The 15,559-nt window shown below is 45.2% G+C and overlaps 1 protein-coding gene across 8 annotated transcripts in view; it reads right to left on the bottom strand.

The window, feature by feature from the left end:
- Hectd4 (HECT domain containing E3 ubiquitin protein ligase 4) overlaps positions 1-15,559 on the bottom strand; it is a 133,876-nt gene that overhangs the window by 26,502 nt on the left and 91,815 nt on the right. For all 8 annotated transcript variants that reach the window (XM_013503689.1, XM_005403195.2, XM_013503687.1 and 5 more), the window contains exons 49-57: positions 13,584-13,821; positions 12,523-12,659; positions 11,915-12,041; positions 9,762-9,899; positions 7,583-7,719; positions 4,281-4,441; positions 1,510-1,691; positions 559-764; positions 148-278 (exon numbers count right to left, since the gene is read on the bottom strand). In XM_013503689.1, coding sequence (XP_013359143.1) covers positions 148-278; positions 559-764; positions 1,510-1,691; positions 4,281-4,441; positions 7,583-7,719; positions 9,762-9,899; positions 11,915-12,041; positions 12,523-12,659; positions 13,584-13,821 — 1,457 coding nt within the window. The remainder of the gene's footprint in view (positions 1-147; positions 279-558; positions 765-1,509; positions 1,692-4,280; positions 4,442-7,582; positions 7,720-9,761; positions 9,900-11,914; positions 12,042-12,522; positions 12,660-13,583; positions 13,822-15,559) is intronic.

Raw genomic sequence — 15,559 nt, forward strand, 5'->3', positions numbered from 1 at the left:
AAAAAAAAAAAAAAAAAAAAAAAAAAATCAACTCAAGAGTGTATATGTTTAAGAACAAGGACAATTTGAGATATTTCCCTCTGCCAGTGTCACTGGAATTCATTTAGCTTTTTTCCCATCACCATCTTCCTGAGAAAGGCAACTTACTCTTTGCGGAATCCGGACTGACTTTCTTTACAAGATACCACGACAAAAGCTGCCCCAGGGAAATTAACATCCATGTTGACTTTGGACTCAGAAATTGGGAACTCTTCAGAGGGGAACTGCTCTGGTGCTGTCTACAAAGAGACATTAAGTAAGGAAAGCCCCAAGAGAAACACAAGGGAGAGCATTTCATTTCTCGTCTCGCCAAGCAAAAGGAATTAGCCTAAGCATGTGTTGTAATTGACTCAAACGAAAAAGGCCCCCGGGAGGAACCAAGCCATGGATGAGACAAAGCAGAAGAGCTTCTATGAAAAGATAATCCCAGGGGATGGCAGTGCAGGGAGAGCAACTTTTAGCAAGCCAGTAAGATGTCCACTTAAGAATGGAGCCACACACCAAGGCTAAGGCCATTACCTGCAGGAAGGAGCAGATCTGCTTGGTCAGCTCCAAGAGGCTGTCCTCGCCCTGGTGCAGGGAGCGGGTGATGGCCACGTTGAGCCACTCCCTCACTGTCTGCGAGTTGCCCTGGTAGAAGAGGTCTGTGGCCGAGCAGTTCTGGGAGTGGATGCAGTGCTGCAGAGACTGCGCCAGGAGGATGGAGCTGGAGCTGATGGTGCCATCTGCGGACAGGGATGAAAAGGACTGAGGGTCCAGGGCCTGACCCACGTAGCTACTTGGGGCCTCCAAGTGGAGTTTACAAAGCAATGTGCACTGTCATCATGGCAAAGTGCTCCCACGGGTAAGTTTGCGAGTCTCCAAGTTCTTGGGGTGGGCCAGTGGAGCCCTAGTACAAACGTGTTGGCTGGGACTCACCAGCTGAGCTGGAAGGCGACTGCTTGAGATGCTGTGGGGCTCAGAGTCCCTGCTGCCTCCCTACTCTCACCCTGGCTCCCAGCTTAGTCAAGGGGAGCTGGTTGGAGGCTGAGATGCTCAAAGAAGAGAGGGAAGACTCCTTGCTTAGCCTTTCCCAGGGCAGCAGGTCCCCCAGTTGTGGACCTCAAGTATAGCGGACACACACGGACTGACCCATAAAGTGGCCCTCCCCAGTCCAACAGGTCTGGTCTGGAAGGCCTGGGAGCTGGGATACATCTGGCTACCCAGGGCCAAGCAGAATGTCTGCGGCAGCACGGGTGCCAGGTTTCCTTAACCTATGATTAGTTTGGGAAGTTCCATGAACATTCAACAAACTAATTCAAAAGTACAGGATTGGGGCCAGGGATGTAGCTCAGCGGCACAAGCACCTGCCTGGCAAGAGCAAGGTCCTGAGTTCAAGTCCTGGTACCAGAAAAAAAAAAGTGTGGGATATATTTTCATCTGCCAAAGAGTGAGCAAGCACAAAGGACAATCCCAGCAGCAGAGCCTCACCTGGCAGCGGAGGAGCGAGGAGCTGATTGGACAGCAGCTGCAGGTGCTCCAGCGTGATGTCCCGGATGGCAGGGATGTGGAAGAGGCGGGTGAAGAAGTGAGGCAGCTTGGGGGCGAAGATGTTGAGCAGAGCCATGCGGCAGTAGAGCCGGGCCAGCGCAGCCTCGCACCGCAGCAGCTCTCTGCAGGAAGAGCAGGGAGATGTGCTGACCGGGGGTGCTCTGGCCACACGCCGATGAGCTGCGGGAAGGACATTGCAGGCTCCTCTGCCAGCCCCGCGACCTGGGCCCCAAGTGAGTGATTTGTGCTTTTTTTTTTTTTGGTGTTGCTGGGGATCGAACCCAGGGCCTTGTGCAAGCAAGGCAAGAACTCTACCACTGAGCTACATCCCCAGCCCTGTCATTTGGGTTTCAAACAAAACCACCTGAGTTTTCTTCCCGACTCAAAAAGCACTTTGGCAAAAAAATGAAAATATATGTTTATACAAAAACCTGTACATGTATATTCATAGCAGCATTAGTGGTTAGAAGCCAAAAAGTGGTAGCAAACCAAATGCCATTTTCTCAGTGGCATGTCCACCTGGTGCCACTAAGCCACAGAAAGGAACAAAGCTCTGGGGTGCAGAAGCAAGAGCCGTCTGAAGAGGGGGTTGTCCTCGATCTGCATGACCAGTGCAAGGCCACACAGCACCCTGACGAAAGAAGCCGACGTCGGGAGCAGTGGAGAGGCCAGCAGGGCCAGAGGAGGAGTGCGCATGCGCGGAGGCTCGAGCGGCGTTTGCGAGCCAGGGAAGCGGAAGCGTGGGCAGGATTGAACCGAAGGGATGAGATCCGATTTGCCTCTAAAGGATCGCCATGTAGGGCCGGCACGGAAACTGGCTGTCCCGGGCATAAGTGAGGGCTGAGGTCTAGACTGGTATGGACAGAACACAGATGGACATGTCTTGCTGATGGGTTACAGGGGCTGGGGAGGAAAAGGATGGTTGTCCTCCCCTCCAGACAGGGAAGGGCCAGGGAGGAGGTCTGGGGGAAATGCAGAGGCCACCTCACGTGCAACCTATTATTTCTTTCCACTCCTTTTCAACTGGTTATACTGGTTAATGGTTTCATCCCGGCAGATCTGTACGTGCACATAACAGTTGGATCGCTTTCACCCCCATTTCTCCCCTTGCCCTCCCCTCCTCCCAGTTTCACTTTTTGTCTCAATGTGTACACTGTAATTTCCTCATACTCACTCCACTTACCCACGGTTATACCCTGCACCCTCTTCCCGTCCTCTAGTCTAATAATCGCCTCCCTTCTACTTTCACATCATATTCTTTAGATTCTAAAGGAGAACATGAGGTATTTTTCTGTCTGTCATTCTTTTGCGGGGGAGGGGCAGGGTCTCACTATGTATTTTGGGTTGGTCTTGAACTTACTATGTAGCCCAAGGTGGTCTCGAATTCAAAGTGATCCTCATGCCTCAGCCTCCCAAGGGCTGAGATTACAGACGTGCATCATCATACCTAGCAAGATATATGTCTGAGGTGCCTATTATTTTTATTAAATGGTTCAAAAAACCCTTTCCTTGTCTATAGAAGAACTGCTGTTGGTTAACTTCCTTTGAGCTGAGTTTTGAAAACCTGCTAAAGAAACCACCCGCAGGGGGCTGAGGATAGCAAGTCTGAGGCCAGCACGAGCAATTTAGTAAGATCCTGACTTAAAATATGAAAAAGGGCTGGGGATGTAGCTTATCACTCCCCAGAGCCACAAAAAACACAAACAAGCAACCCAAAATCAAACAAAAGCCCCACGAAAATGTCAGCATGTTCCTAGGCACCACACAGAGTGAAAAGGACCCATGACTGGCAGTGGCAGCATCTGGTCTGGAAGGACTGAGGAGAAGAACATTCTCACAGGGAGGCCTCAGTGGCCAGGTCCCTGTGAAGGGACGGAGAGACACGGCTCTGCTTCAGGACACGGGGCTGTCCGGCCACCACGTGAACCCTGCTGGCGAGGCCTACCATGTGGCTGACAGTTGGACTCCTGCTGGAGAACTTCGGGGTGCTGCCGTGTAGCACGCCCTGCTTCCAGCCCCGTGTCTTGCTGAAGTGTCACCAAGTGTGAGCTCCCAAAGCCTAGGACACACTTATGTGGTTCCAGACTGACACCCTATGAGGCAGCTAGTGAATGGCTGACGTGAACAACAGCTCACGGAGGCGTTTATTGAGAGCTCCGTTTATTCTCACACTCTGAACTGTTGCACGCCTTTTTAGGATTGGCAGAATAATTAGCGGGGAATTGGTAACAGTGCATAGTGGCAACTTTGCCAGATCCTTAGTTTTTAATCCACTGGGGGCAACACATATCTGGGGCACCTGTTTCCTGTCAGTGCCAGGAGCAGAGCCAGCACTCCAGGACACCTGGTTAGCACTTAAGAGAGAAACGGGCTGGCTGCCCACATGGCGCTGGCCATCTGCCTGACTTGCTGTCTCTTCACTGTCTCTTCTTGACCTGCTTGACTCTGTGGAACTTTCCCCATGCTCTCCCAGTCTCCAGCTGCCCTAGCCTCCCCAGTCCACATGGATGCGGCGGAGGCCAGGCAAGAGCAGATCCCCCTGCCTTTTCTTCTCAAGTCCTGCAAGTTTGCTGCCACCTTTCCTAACTGCCTTCTCACCCTCCGACTCTTAGCTCTGAAGGAAAAGCTTTCTTGTCAAGGATAAATAGTACATGTGGAAAAACATGGTGAGTGGTCTCTGTGGCTTGTCAAAAAGAAGGGCTCAAGTTTACCTGTGAATCTGAAGGTTGGTGTTGTCCAGTGTGACCAGCCCATTGGTGGCTGTCCTTCGGTAGCCTGCTGGGGGCCTCTCCAGCATATCGATAGGGTACCAGTATCGCACCAGCACGCCTTCGCTGCGGAGGTATGTTTCCACCTGCACGAGCTCATTCACCTACAACAGGAAATGGAAATGTCTGCTGCTTTCTCTGAGCACTGACTTTGTTTTCCAAGTTTATATATACACATGTATACATTAAAACCTGGCTTTTAGGTATTATGCTGTAACTTATATCTATTTCCTATCTCATAGATAAAATTAATGAACTAAATGGGAATATACAAATTCACAGTACTTTTTTTTGTGGTGCTGGGTATGCCAGGCATGTGCTCTACCACTAAGCTACCCTCCCTGCCCAATAATACACTATTATGTATTATAGTATGTTTATACTATATAAATTTGGTTAAGTACTTTCCTGAGCAAAGAAAAAAATAAGAAAACATTAAAAATAATCATGAGCCGGGTGTGACAGTGCATGCCTGTAATCCCAGCACTTAGGAAGCTGAGGCAGGAGGATTGCTGTGAGTTTAAGACTAACCTGAGCTGTATAGAAAGACTTTGTCTCAAAAAAAAAAAAAAAAAAAAAAACCTCATGTGCCAGGGAGGTGGCTCAGTGGTAGAGTGCTTGCTTAGCATGTACGAGACCCTGGGTTTAATCCCCAGTACTGTCCTCCCAATAATTATGTAAAGTTTAATAATTTATTTCCTTTTTTCTTTTTCTTGGTAATGCTGAATATTGAGCATGCTAGCCAAAGTCTGCAGTGCTGAGCTATACCCCAACTCTCTATTTAATACACTTATATATGCATATATATTTTATATAGCACAAATATATTATATATAATATAGAACGTCTATTAAACTGATAAGACCAGATACTACACTTGATCTTAGCCAAAAGGCCGAAAAGCGATGTATATTTATATATGTATATATTTAGTAGTACATCTGCAGTATATATGATTACATTCATCATGGAAAGTTGGTACACATACATAACACACTTTAATTCTTTTTATGTCCAAAATTCTCAATTATAAATTAACACACAGTACAAAGGCTAAAAGCTAATTTTAAAAAATTTAATCAAAGTAGAAAAAATTTAAAATAAAAATATACATATGTGCACACATGTGTATTTGTCCATATAAATGTACATACAAACATATATAGATTAATATATGTGTGTGTATATATATATATTACTAGACTATAGTAATTACTAGTTTCAAACCAATGATTATGCCTAAAAGCCTGAAAGTATCTGGTTAGTATTGATTTCAGTGTTCCATATCAGACGGGAAATTTTAATTGGTATAATAAAGACCATCAATGTAATGATGAATTAACAATTTAAAGAGAATGCTGCAGTATTTCAATAATATTTCAACATATATTATTGTCAGGTAAAAGTTACATTCATTTTTTTGTTAATTTTTTAAAAGCAGGGAAACTATCTAATGGTTTTATTTCATTGGTAAAAAAATAAAAATTAAACTTATACATATATATTCTAGATTTAAATGCCAGTGAATTTTTACTTAGGGATTATTAAAGTGAATTAAGTTATTTGAGAAATAATAGAATGATGAATTGCTTCAACAATATTACTCCAACAAATTTTCTATTTTTCTAATTTTGTTTTGTCTTTTTACAATACAAGGGATCAAACCCAGGGGCAATTTAGCAGTGCGCTACACCTCCAGCTCTTTTTGAGACAAAGTCTCATTAAGTTGATTAGGCAGGATTTAAACTTGAGATCCTCTCGCCTCAGCCTCCCTCAGTGCTGGAATTATAGGCATATGTTACTTCATCAAGCTTCTAATTTTTATTTTCATTCATTTACACTGCTACAAAATGTTGTTAGTAGTTAGTTTCTGATAATCAAAATTAGAGGTCTGTATCAAAAGGCAGTGGGAGATTAACAGTATTACTGACAGAATTTTCTGTTTGAAAGTTCCCCTCTTTATACTGTGAATAACCCCTCTTAAAAATTATTAAATTCTGGCGAAATGGTCAGCTGAAGATGAATACATTTTGGAGGGATAATACTGGGGGTTGAGTCCAGGGCCCTTGGCACCAAGCTACATCCACAGCCCTTTTTTATTTTGAGACAGGGTCTTGCTAAATCACTAAAGTTGCCCATACTGTGCTTAGTCCTCTTGCCTCAGCCTCCCAGAGTGCTAGGGTTACAGGCATGCACCATCACACCTGGTAAAGATATAAATTTTTGAAGGTCAATTTCAAAGCATTAATGGTTACCTATCATTATCCATACCCCTAGACAGACAGATACTAAAGCTTGCATGTACGTAACAGTGGACACTTCTTCATCAGACCCTTAGGCATGATCTGTGTATAATTTTATCAGTTTTTCTTGCATGGGAAATGTCTCAAATCCAAGAGTATGCCTGCAGCCTTAGACTCGTATAGCACAACTTTCAGATAGAAGCCTCTCTTTGTCTAGGTTTTTTTAGACAGGGTCTTGCTATGCAGTCAGGCTGGCCTTGAACTCACAGTGGTCCTCCTGCCTCCTGAGTGCTAGGATTACAGGCGTGCACCATTACAAGGAGCCTGCTTTCAAAGGAAAGCTTTGGCTTTCCCCTCCCTTTCCCTGCTGCTCCTCCTGTGCCCGCACCTCTCCAAATCCTTAGGAGCCCTAGCTGGGAGCTTTGCACAATGATATAACTGCTCATGGTGCTCAACACACACATTTGATAGAGGGGGAAACAGGCTGAAGACGTTAATGAAAAGATGTGATCAAACACAGGACTCTGTTTTGATTTGTGCCTATATAACAGTTCTGGCAATGTAAGTCATCCATTCATCAAGGACGCAGGAGAATTTCCCTTGGAACTTGGATAGGGACAAGGTAGGTCCAGCTGGATGTGGCTGACGGTGTGGTCAGAGGGGCTCACAGCGCCGAGCGCTGAGGGATGACAATACACCATCAACCCTCATCTGGACACACGGCAAAAGCTTACACAAGGCATTTGACACAACAGCATTTTTTCTTGGTTTCTTCATCCCTATTTTGAAGGGAAACCCAATGAATCACTTTTGTTTCTCTGTTGTGGTGCTGAGGATCGACCTCAGACCTCACGTGTTCTAGGCAAGTACACAGGTGTGCTAGGCCCACCACTGGGCCTACCTCCGGCCCATAATCACTTTTTAAAGAAAGTGCTTGGAGTCCGAGCATACAAGCCTCTGTATACATAAAAGGGCATAGTAATCTCATGGCTGTTCACTTACTGAATCAACATCTAAGACAACTCCATGAAGCCCAAAGGTTTTCAGCATCCCCCGGATGGCAAATTTTGGCAGAGCAGTTCCAACGGTGCTGCTGGCTACATTGTTGCTGTCTGGAGAACGGGTTACTACTGTGAGACCTGAGGAGGCAGAAAGGGAAGTTTCTTCAGGAAGAATCACCTTGGGACCCTTTGTCATAGAGTCTAAAGTAGCTCTACAGCATTTAACAGTATCTTCAGTTTGGTTATAAGCAAAAATGAACATAGTTCAGCATGGAAGGTAACATGACAAAATGTTGTGAAAGCTGACAATTCACAAATAAAAAGATAAACAAACACTTAAAAAGGGCAAAGGATTTGAATAAACATTTCTCCAAGGAGAAATGACAGGATAACTCCTGAAAAGATGTTCAGCATTAGCAAACACACGTGAAAGCCACAGCGTGGTACTTCATGTCCATAGGGATGACTAAAGTCAAAAGGACAGGCAACTGTGAGTGCTCACAGGGCTGTGCAGCAATCAGAACCTTCATTCATGGCTGGTCCAAATGAGACATGCTGGAGTGGCTTTGGAAAACACTGTAGGGGTGCCTCAAAAAGTGGGACACAAAGTTAGCATAGGACCCGGCAATTCCAGTCCTACATGCCGGTATACTATATCTAAGAGAAATGAAAACACACTTCTACACAAAAACTTGTACACAAATGTTCAGAGCAGCGTTGTTCATAATAATAGAAAAGTGGGATCAACTCAAATGTCTAGCAGTGGATGAACAGACGAGCAAAAACGGGGCACAGGTATACAGTGGAATATTATTTGGCATATGAGTATTGATGTATGTTACAACATGGATGAACCTGGTAAAAAAAAAAAAAAAAAAAGCCAGACAAAAAAGACCCACGTTACATGACTCCATCTATGGGAAATGTCCAGAACAGGCAAATCCATAGAGACAGAAGGCAGAGTAGCAGTTCCCAGAAGCCAGAGAGAAGGAGAGAGGAGGAGTGAAGGGACATAGGATCTCTTTTGGGGGGAGAATAAAAATGCTAAGAAATTAGAGGCACTAATTTGATCTTTGCACAATTTAGTGAATATTCTAAAAACTGCTAGCCAGATATGGTGGCACATGCCTCTAATCCCAGGACTTAGGAGGCTGAGGCAGAAGGATCTCTATGAGTGAGGCCAGCTTGAGCTACAAAGCGAGTTCAAGGCCAGCCTGAACTTCACAGTGAAACCCTAACTCAAAAAGATTAAAAAAAAAGATTAAAAACTGCTGAACTATATACTTTAAAAGGTAGATTATTATTTTTTATTTTCTTTAAAAAATAAAAAAGGTAAAAGTTATTGTTGGTGGTGCCAGGGATGAAACCCAGGGGGCCTCAGGTATGCCAAGTATGCCCTCTACCACTGAGCTACACCCACCAGCCCCTAAAAGCTGAATTTCATCATGTGTGAGTTATACCCTACCTCCACAATGTTCTGGTACTTTTGTGGAGGTCATCAAAAGATGCACGGTTTTAAAATCTTCCTTTTGTGCTTTTCTGTGTTTCTCATGTCTTTGAAATAAGCAATAGCTTTTGGTTTGTTTGTTTTCTTGAGACTATATAGCCCATGCTGGCCTTGAACTTGTTGTGCCTTAGACTCCCAGGTGTTGGGATTACAGATGTGCACTACCACACCCCATTTGCAATAGCTTTTTATTTATTTTTATTTTTTTGGTACTGGGAATCGAACTGAGGACCTTGTGCGTGCTAGGCAGGCGCTTGGGGCACTGATCTATATCCCCAGCCTTGTAATAGCTTTTTAATCAAAAAAATATATTCTATTAAAGTTCTAAAACGGCCAGTAAACCCTGCTCTGAGGTTTGCTATTTCCAAAGCTGGGACTGAGCGGAGAGGCCCATCTGGAGCCCTCAGCACACCCCCTTGTCTCACCTTACTCCCAGACCTGCCGTGGCCAGTGAGCAAGGGAACATGGGAGCGAGCACCAGAGGCCAAATGTCAGCCTCTGCACCACCCCATCGGGACTGAAGGCTTCAGATGGGTGCGCCCGGAAGAGGTCAAGTCATTTAGGGTGAGGAGGTCACGCAGGGAGAGACACAGCCCCGTGGTTCCTGCCTAGGAAAATTCAACTCTTCTTTTCATCAGAAATTTCACAGGTGTAGTAAGGAGGAAAGCAAAACCTTTTCGAACTTTGTCAATTGTGAACTTGTTTGCTTCATCTTTAATGTCCTCAATGGTGGGAAGATATAGGTCTCTTGGGATGCCGCCATTCTCCTCATAGAGAAACTCAACCGTCTGTCGGGCAATGTCCACCATACCTGAAAACACAACACACCAGCTAACTCTCCACAGGGCACACAGTCTCGAGATCACCCGCTGTTCAGAAGGAAATGACAGCAAATCTTTCACACCTGGTTCACAGGGGACATGCCTTTTAGGGAAAGGTAGTTATACAGTTTCTACCAGTTATAAATACTAAATGCATTACTTCTAGGAATCTCTCAGATCTCTCCCATGGAAACACAAGCGCAAGTGTGCAAAGGTACAAGAACACTCACTGCAGCACTGCTGGTGAATAACAACAGCAAAAAACGGAAATAACCAGACTTTATCCACATAGATAGTGGTACATCATTACGTAGTCATTTCATTTTAGTTAATTCAAAGGAAAAAACTGTAGGGTGAATAGGAAGAAAAAAGCTGGGTAACATTATTTCTTACTTTATAAATTTATGTGCTATGTGTGATTTTTATTGCCATAAACACATACTGCTTATTTAAGAGAGACAGAGAGCTAAGCCATATCAACTTCTACTACGATTTTCTCTGTTCTTTCTTCCCAGAGGGAGAACTTAATACTACATTCAACAGCAAAAGTGGCCACTATTAAGTAATAAACCAAGCAAGTAGTATCCAAAGACCTAAAGCAATAAACAAACAAAACAAGAACAGAAGAAAGAAACACAGCACTGCAGGGAGTCCAGTCACGTGGTACCCAACATTTCTATTTGCCTCTGCTGTCTTAGACCTCACAGTGCTCAGGAAGCTGTGGGCAAAAGATCGGGGGTTGATAGTACCTGCTTTTAAACAGGCCGATCTCCATCACACTTATCTGCCATTCTTTTATTCCCTGGCCTTGCTGTAATGAAAAGGTGTGGCAATTTTCGGAGCACAGCTTTAAAGGGGGTACAATGACAAAAAGATGCTTATGGAAAGAAGTATCAGAGAGAATAAATAAAACCTGTGCTCAATATTTGGAGATTACAGAATGATAATCTTTGTGGTGTTTTCAAAAGAAAAAGTGGAAGGGAGAAAAACCTTCCTTCGTGTAATAAGGAGGAACCAAACTTGCATAACCCAGGGCTGGTTTTATTAGCCTTCCTGGGGAACCTGATGACAGGACGCCAATCCGCTCTTACAGTGGGGCTCCTCTGGGTACTACAAGCCGCCTCCCTGACTTTCTTTCAGTCTTTGCCACTGCTCTACAAAGGAGGAAACCTTACCACCACCTTCATCATCATTTGGAGAGTTAGAAGTATAGTAACTGAAAGTCGGGTGTGCTAGTGCACACCTGTAATTCCAGCACTCATGAGACTGAGGCAGGAGGATCATTGCGAGTTTGAGGCCACCCTGGGCTACAAAGTGAGCTCAAGGCCAGCCTGAATTGCACAGTGAGACCTTGTCTCAAAAAGACCAAAAACAGCTGGGCATGGTGGCGTACGCCTGTAATCCCAGTACATGGGAGGCTGAGGCAGGAGGATCGCCATGAGTTTGAGACCAGCCTGGGCTACAGAGTGAGCTGAAGGCCAGCCTGAACTGCATAGCGAGACCCTGTCTCAAAAAAAAAAAAAAAAAAGAAAAAAGAAAAAGAAAAAAAAACAGTCAAAAAGACCAAAAATAAAACAAAAAATCAGAAGTATAGTAACTGAATGCTTACTGTGCGCCAGGCACTCGTCTTAGGAGCTTTATCTGTTATCAGCTCATTTATCTCTCATATGCAAATGAAGTAGTTGCCATTATTAGCTCCATTTTAAGGAGGAGGAAAGCCTAACCTCCCACAGCTGGTAAACAGCACATCTGTGACTTCCCATGACAACCATTCCCATGACAACCATTCCAGCTGTATTTAGCAGCCCCAAAATCCAAAACATTGAATTACATTGACAAGCAAAAGCCCAGCATGGAAGCAAAAGACATCAAACTCCATGACAGGGAGAAAATTCCACTGTCAGGTTAGGCGTGACATTTGAGAAGTGCTTCTCCTGGTTTACATCTACCCAGTATCTCTCCACCCCATGCAATGAGCTCCTCTTGAGAACAAAAAGCACCAGACCTAGTTGTAAAGCCCCCTTGATCTGGTCCAGGCCTGATTTCCGCTCTGCCTCATTGCGGAAACGCCTTCGGATGGTGGGAAAAACCTTGGTTTCCCAGGCTTTCACCAGCAGGGCATAGTGGTCCTCCTGGAAGGAGAAGGAAACTCATGAGCAGAGGACCATGTGGTGCAGGCAGCTTGCCTTCCCTCCCTTACAGCTCTCCCCAAACACTGCCCCCCACCAAGCTAGTCTAGGTGCAGACCGGTTGCAGAGCCTATAGGGTATGCACCCCTTAAGATGCGGGAGGGACATCTCCAAGGAGCAAGCTCTTCCTTGCCCTCAAGAGCCACAGAGGCACATTCATGGCATTGTGAAATGCGAGAGGAGTTATTAATAAAGTCCTTCGTTTCTTCAATACCCGGACCTCTGCTAGGCCACTGAGCTGAGTAGACATGGGTATTGACAGCTGGTTTAGAAAGATGGACGTGGCAGGATGATTGTTCACATGACACACCCAGAAAAGTAAAAATGCCGGCTTTACACGCTTGCATCAGAATTACTCCTCAAGGCTTGTCCTTGTCACCAGGGAGTGCTGCCCAGTCCTAAACCACGCCCTCAGGTCTCTTACCTGTGGGATGTCATCATCGTCATCATCATCACTTTCATCATCTGCGATGGGAGGTGGGTGAGGGTCTGGGCCAGAAGTGATGAAATTCTCATAGCTGAGCTCGACTTTATAATGACAGGAGGTGTCGCTATCATACTCTGTAACAAAGCATCACCATAGTGAAACATAAACAAGAGTGGGCTGGGAAAATCATGTACTTCTCACCCTTGGACAAACTGGACTCCTGGAATTTGCATGACATAAAGACTCGAACTTCCTATGCCTAGGAATTTTAGATAACTGAGTCAAGGAACAATTAAGCATCTATGAATCCTGAGATTATTTGTGTGTGTGTGTGTGTGTGTGTGTGTGTGAAAGACACACACACACACACACACACACACAGATTCATTCAACTCAGAGAATCTGGAAAGTTCTTTACTATGAGAAAGGACCCAAAAGACTCAAAACAGTTTGCAAAGCAGTATCAAATATGGCCTGAAAACAGCTTCAATTTGGCAAGCTCAGTTTTACTTAATTTGATTATGAAATTTCTCCAAGAATCAGAAAAGTTTTTAGTACACACCTAAATACCCACCATTTATATTCTACAGTTGGCACTTTTTTTTTTTTTGGCATTTTGTTATACTATGATGATGTCAGTTACTTATTTGGTAGGGTCTCGCTATGTAGTTCAGGCTGGCCTTGAACTTGCAGCAATCCTCCTGCCTCTGCCTCCTGAGTGAGGGGATTACAGGCATGCACCACCATGCCTGACTCAGTTTTAAAGCCATTTTTAAAAATAAGTAAAATCATATAATGAAGAGCTTTCACATAAACTTTAAGGGCCTTTCACTGTGTGACACCGTTCTGCTGACACCAAATATTCCTGTAAAAGGGAAGAAATGTGCTTTCCCAGCTGCCACACCTCCTGTGCACAGTTCTTACACTTGGCCTGCAACCCTATGGCACTTGAGCTTGCAGCTTCAGACTGTAGCAGGAATGCCCCAGGCAAGTGGGTCTGTAGATGCCTGGCACCCACATCCCAGATAGCAACAGGACCCTAGGAAGAGGCAGCTTACGTTGCTGAGCGGTGGCCACAGCGGCAATCCGGCACGGTGGCCCGTGAGTGCCTGGGTCTGAAGCAATACTGGTGCCAGCATCATTGTCACTGTCAGATGCCATGGCAAAGGGCAGGGCCTCGAAGTTGGCACTGATCTCCTCTGCCAAGTCAGTGCACAGGTCAGCAGCATTGCGATGGGCCTGCCCCTCAGCATAGGCAAATGGGCGGGAGCCAAAGTTGGCTCGAGTTTTGGTGTTCTGGAAAGGAGATCATATAAAGGACTTTGGTTTATTTTTACTTATTTCTTCAACACCCCAAGGTAGACTTCACTACACATTAAATCAGAAGGATATGCCGAGGTGGGGGCTGGTGTGACTGAGCCTAGTATCTGGAGTGCTGTCCTTCCTCTTGTCCTTGGAGTGCAGACTCCGGCTATTGGCTACTCAAACACAGGATCTCTTGCTTCCAGCCCTGTTCCTTTCCACCTGAAACCCCCACATGGGCTGCTCCTACACCTGGAACACTCTTTCCTCCAACTTTATCTTACTGGGAGCAGTTAATACTCTAGACCTGGTTCGAACATCACTTCTTCAGGGACACAGGGACATGATCAGATTGGCTTGGGGCCTGCTTCCAGAGAGACTAACATTCTTCTCACAGCATTTAGGTCTGTGATTACACAAGGAGATTTTTGGGGATTATTTGACCAATGCTCAGTTCCTCCAACTGATAATAATCCTGTGAAGACAGACACTGTGTCTGTTTTGCTCACCGTTCTGTATCCAGAGCTTGACATAGTGCTTGACATGTGGTGGGTGTCTGACAAATACTTGTTGAATGGATGAATGAATGAATGAATGAATGGAGCAGGCTGAGAAATACTGCTTGTTTGTTTTTTTTTGTTTGTTTTTGGTTTTTTGGTTTTTCTCTGGTACCGGGAACCGAACTCACGACCTTGCGCTTGCCAGGCAGGCGCTTTGCCGCTGAGCTAAATCCCCAGCCCCTGAGAAATACTGCTTAATTTATCGGCATCTTTAATTCATTCAAAAAATAAAGAGGTGAAAAATGGTATCAGAGACATGACATAGCACCAGGTCTTTCAGGATTACAAAGACTTGGGCTTTTATATCCTGTAACATGGGAAACCATTCATTGACTGGTTTGGAATAGAGGAACAACATTCTAACTAATGCTCCCCCTGACGCCCTGCAACAGTGCCAGAGATCAACCTTAGGGCTTCATACATGCTTGACAAGTCCCCCCGCACCAACTAACGTGCGCGCGCGAGTGTGTGTGTGTGTGTGTGTGTGTGTGTAACAGGGTCTTGTTCTGTAATTCAGGCTGATCTTAAACTCATATGTAGCCCAGGCCTTGAACTCATGGCAATCTTTCTGCCTCAGCCTCCTGAGTGCTGGGATTACAGGTGTGTGCCACCATGCATGGCCCTATCTAACACTTTTAAGGCTGACTGTGACTGCTGTTAGGAAAGTTGTGTAAAGGGCAAGAAAAGGAGTGGGAGAAGAGCTGGGGACCAATGAGTGACAAGCTGCCCAAGGGACGATGGTGGCCAGGCCAGGTGGTTAGTGAAGGAATGGGCTAAGTGGTCAGGCTCTGTATGCAGTTTGAAGGCAGAGCAAACAAAATTAGCTGACATATTGAGGGTCGAGCAGCAGAAAAAGAAAGAGTCAAGGAGGAAGGTTTTTGGCCCAAGCTACTGGAAGGCAGGAACTGCCATCTCCAGAAAGGAGGAGACTAGCAGCTCTGTGTTCAGGGGAGCTTGGTTCAGGCTTGCACATGTTCACCTCCATACGCCAAAGACGCATTTGTTTTGAGATATTTCCTAGTCTGTAGATGTTTTCAGTCGAGGATCTGAGCAGTCTAGGGTAGAAATATGAACTTGGGGCAGGCAGTGTGTAATCCAGAGCCTTAGAGGTTCTAGGTAGGGAGGATGGGTGAAGCAGTGTTTTTTTTTTTTTTTTTTTTTTTTTTTTTTTT

Source organism: Chinchilla lanigera, unplaced genomic scaffold, assembly GCF_000276665.1.
Source record: "Chinchilla lanigera isolate Chin_1 unplaced genomic scaffold, ChiLan1.0 scaffold00081, whole genome shotgun sequence".
NCBI classification, from domain to species: Eukaryota; Metazoa; Chordata; class Mammalia; order Rodentia; family Chinchillidae; genus Chinchilla; species Chinchilla lanigera.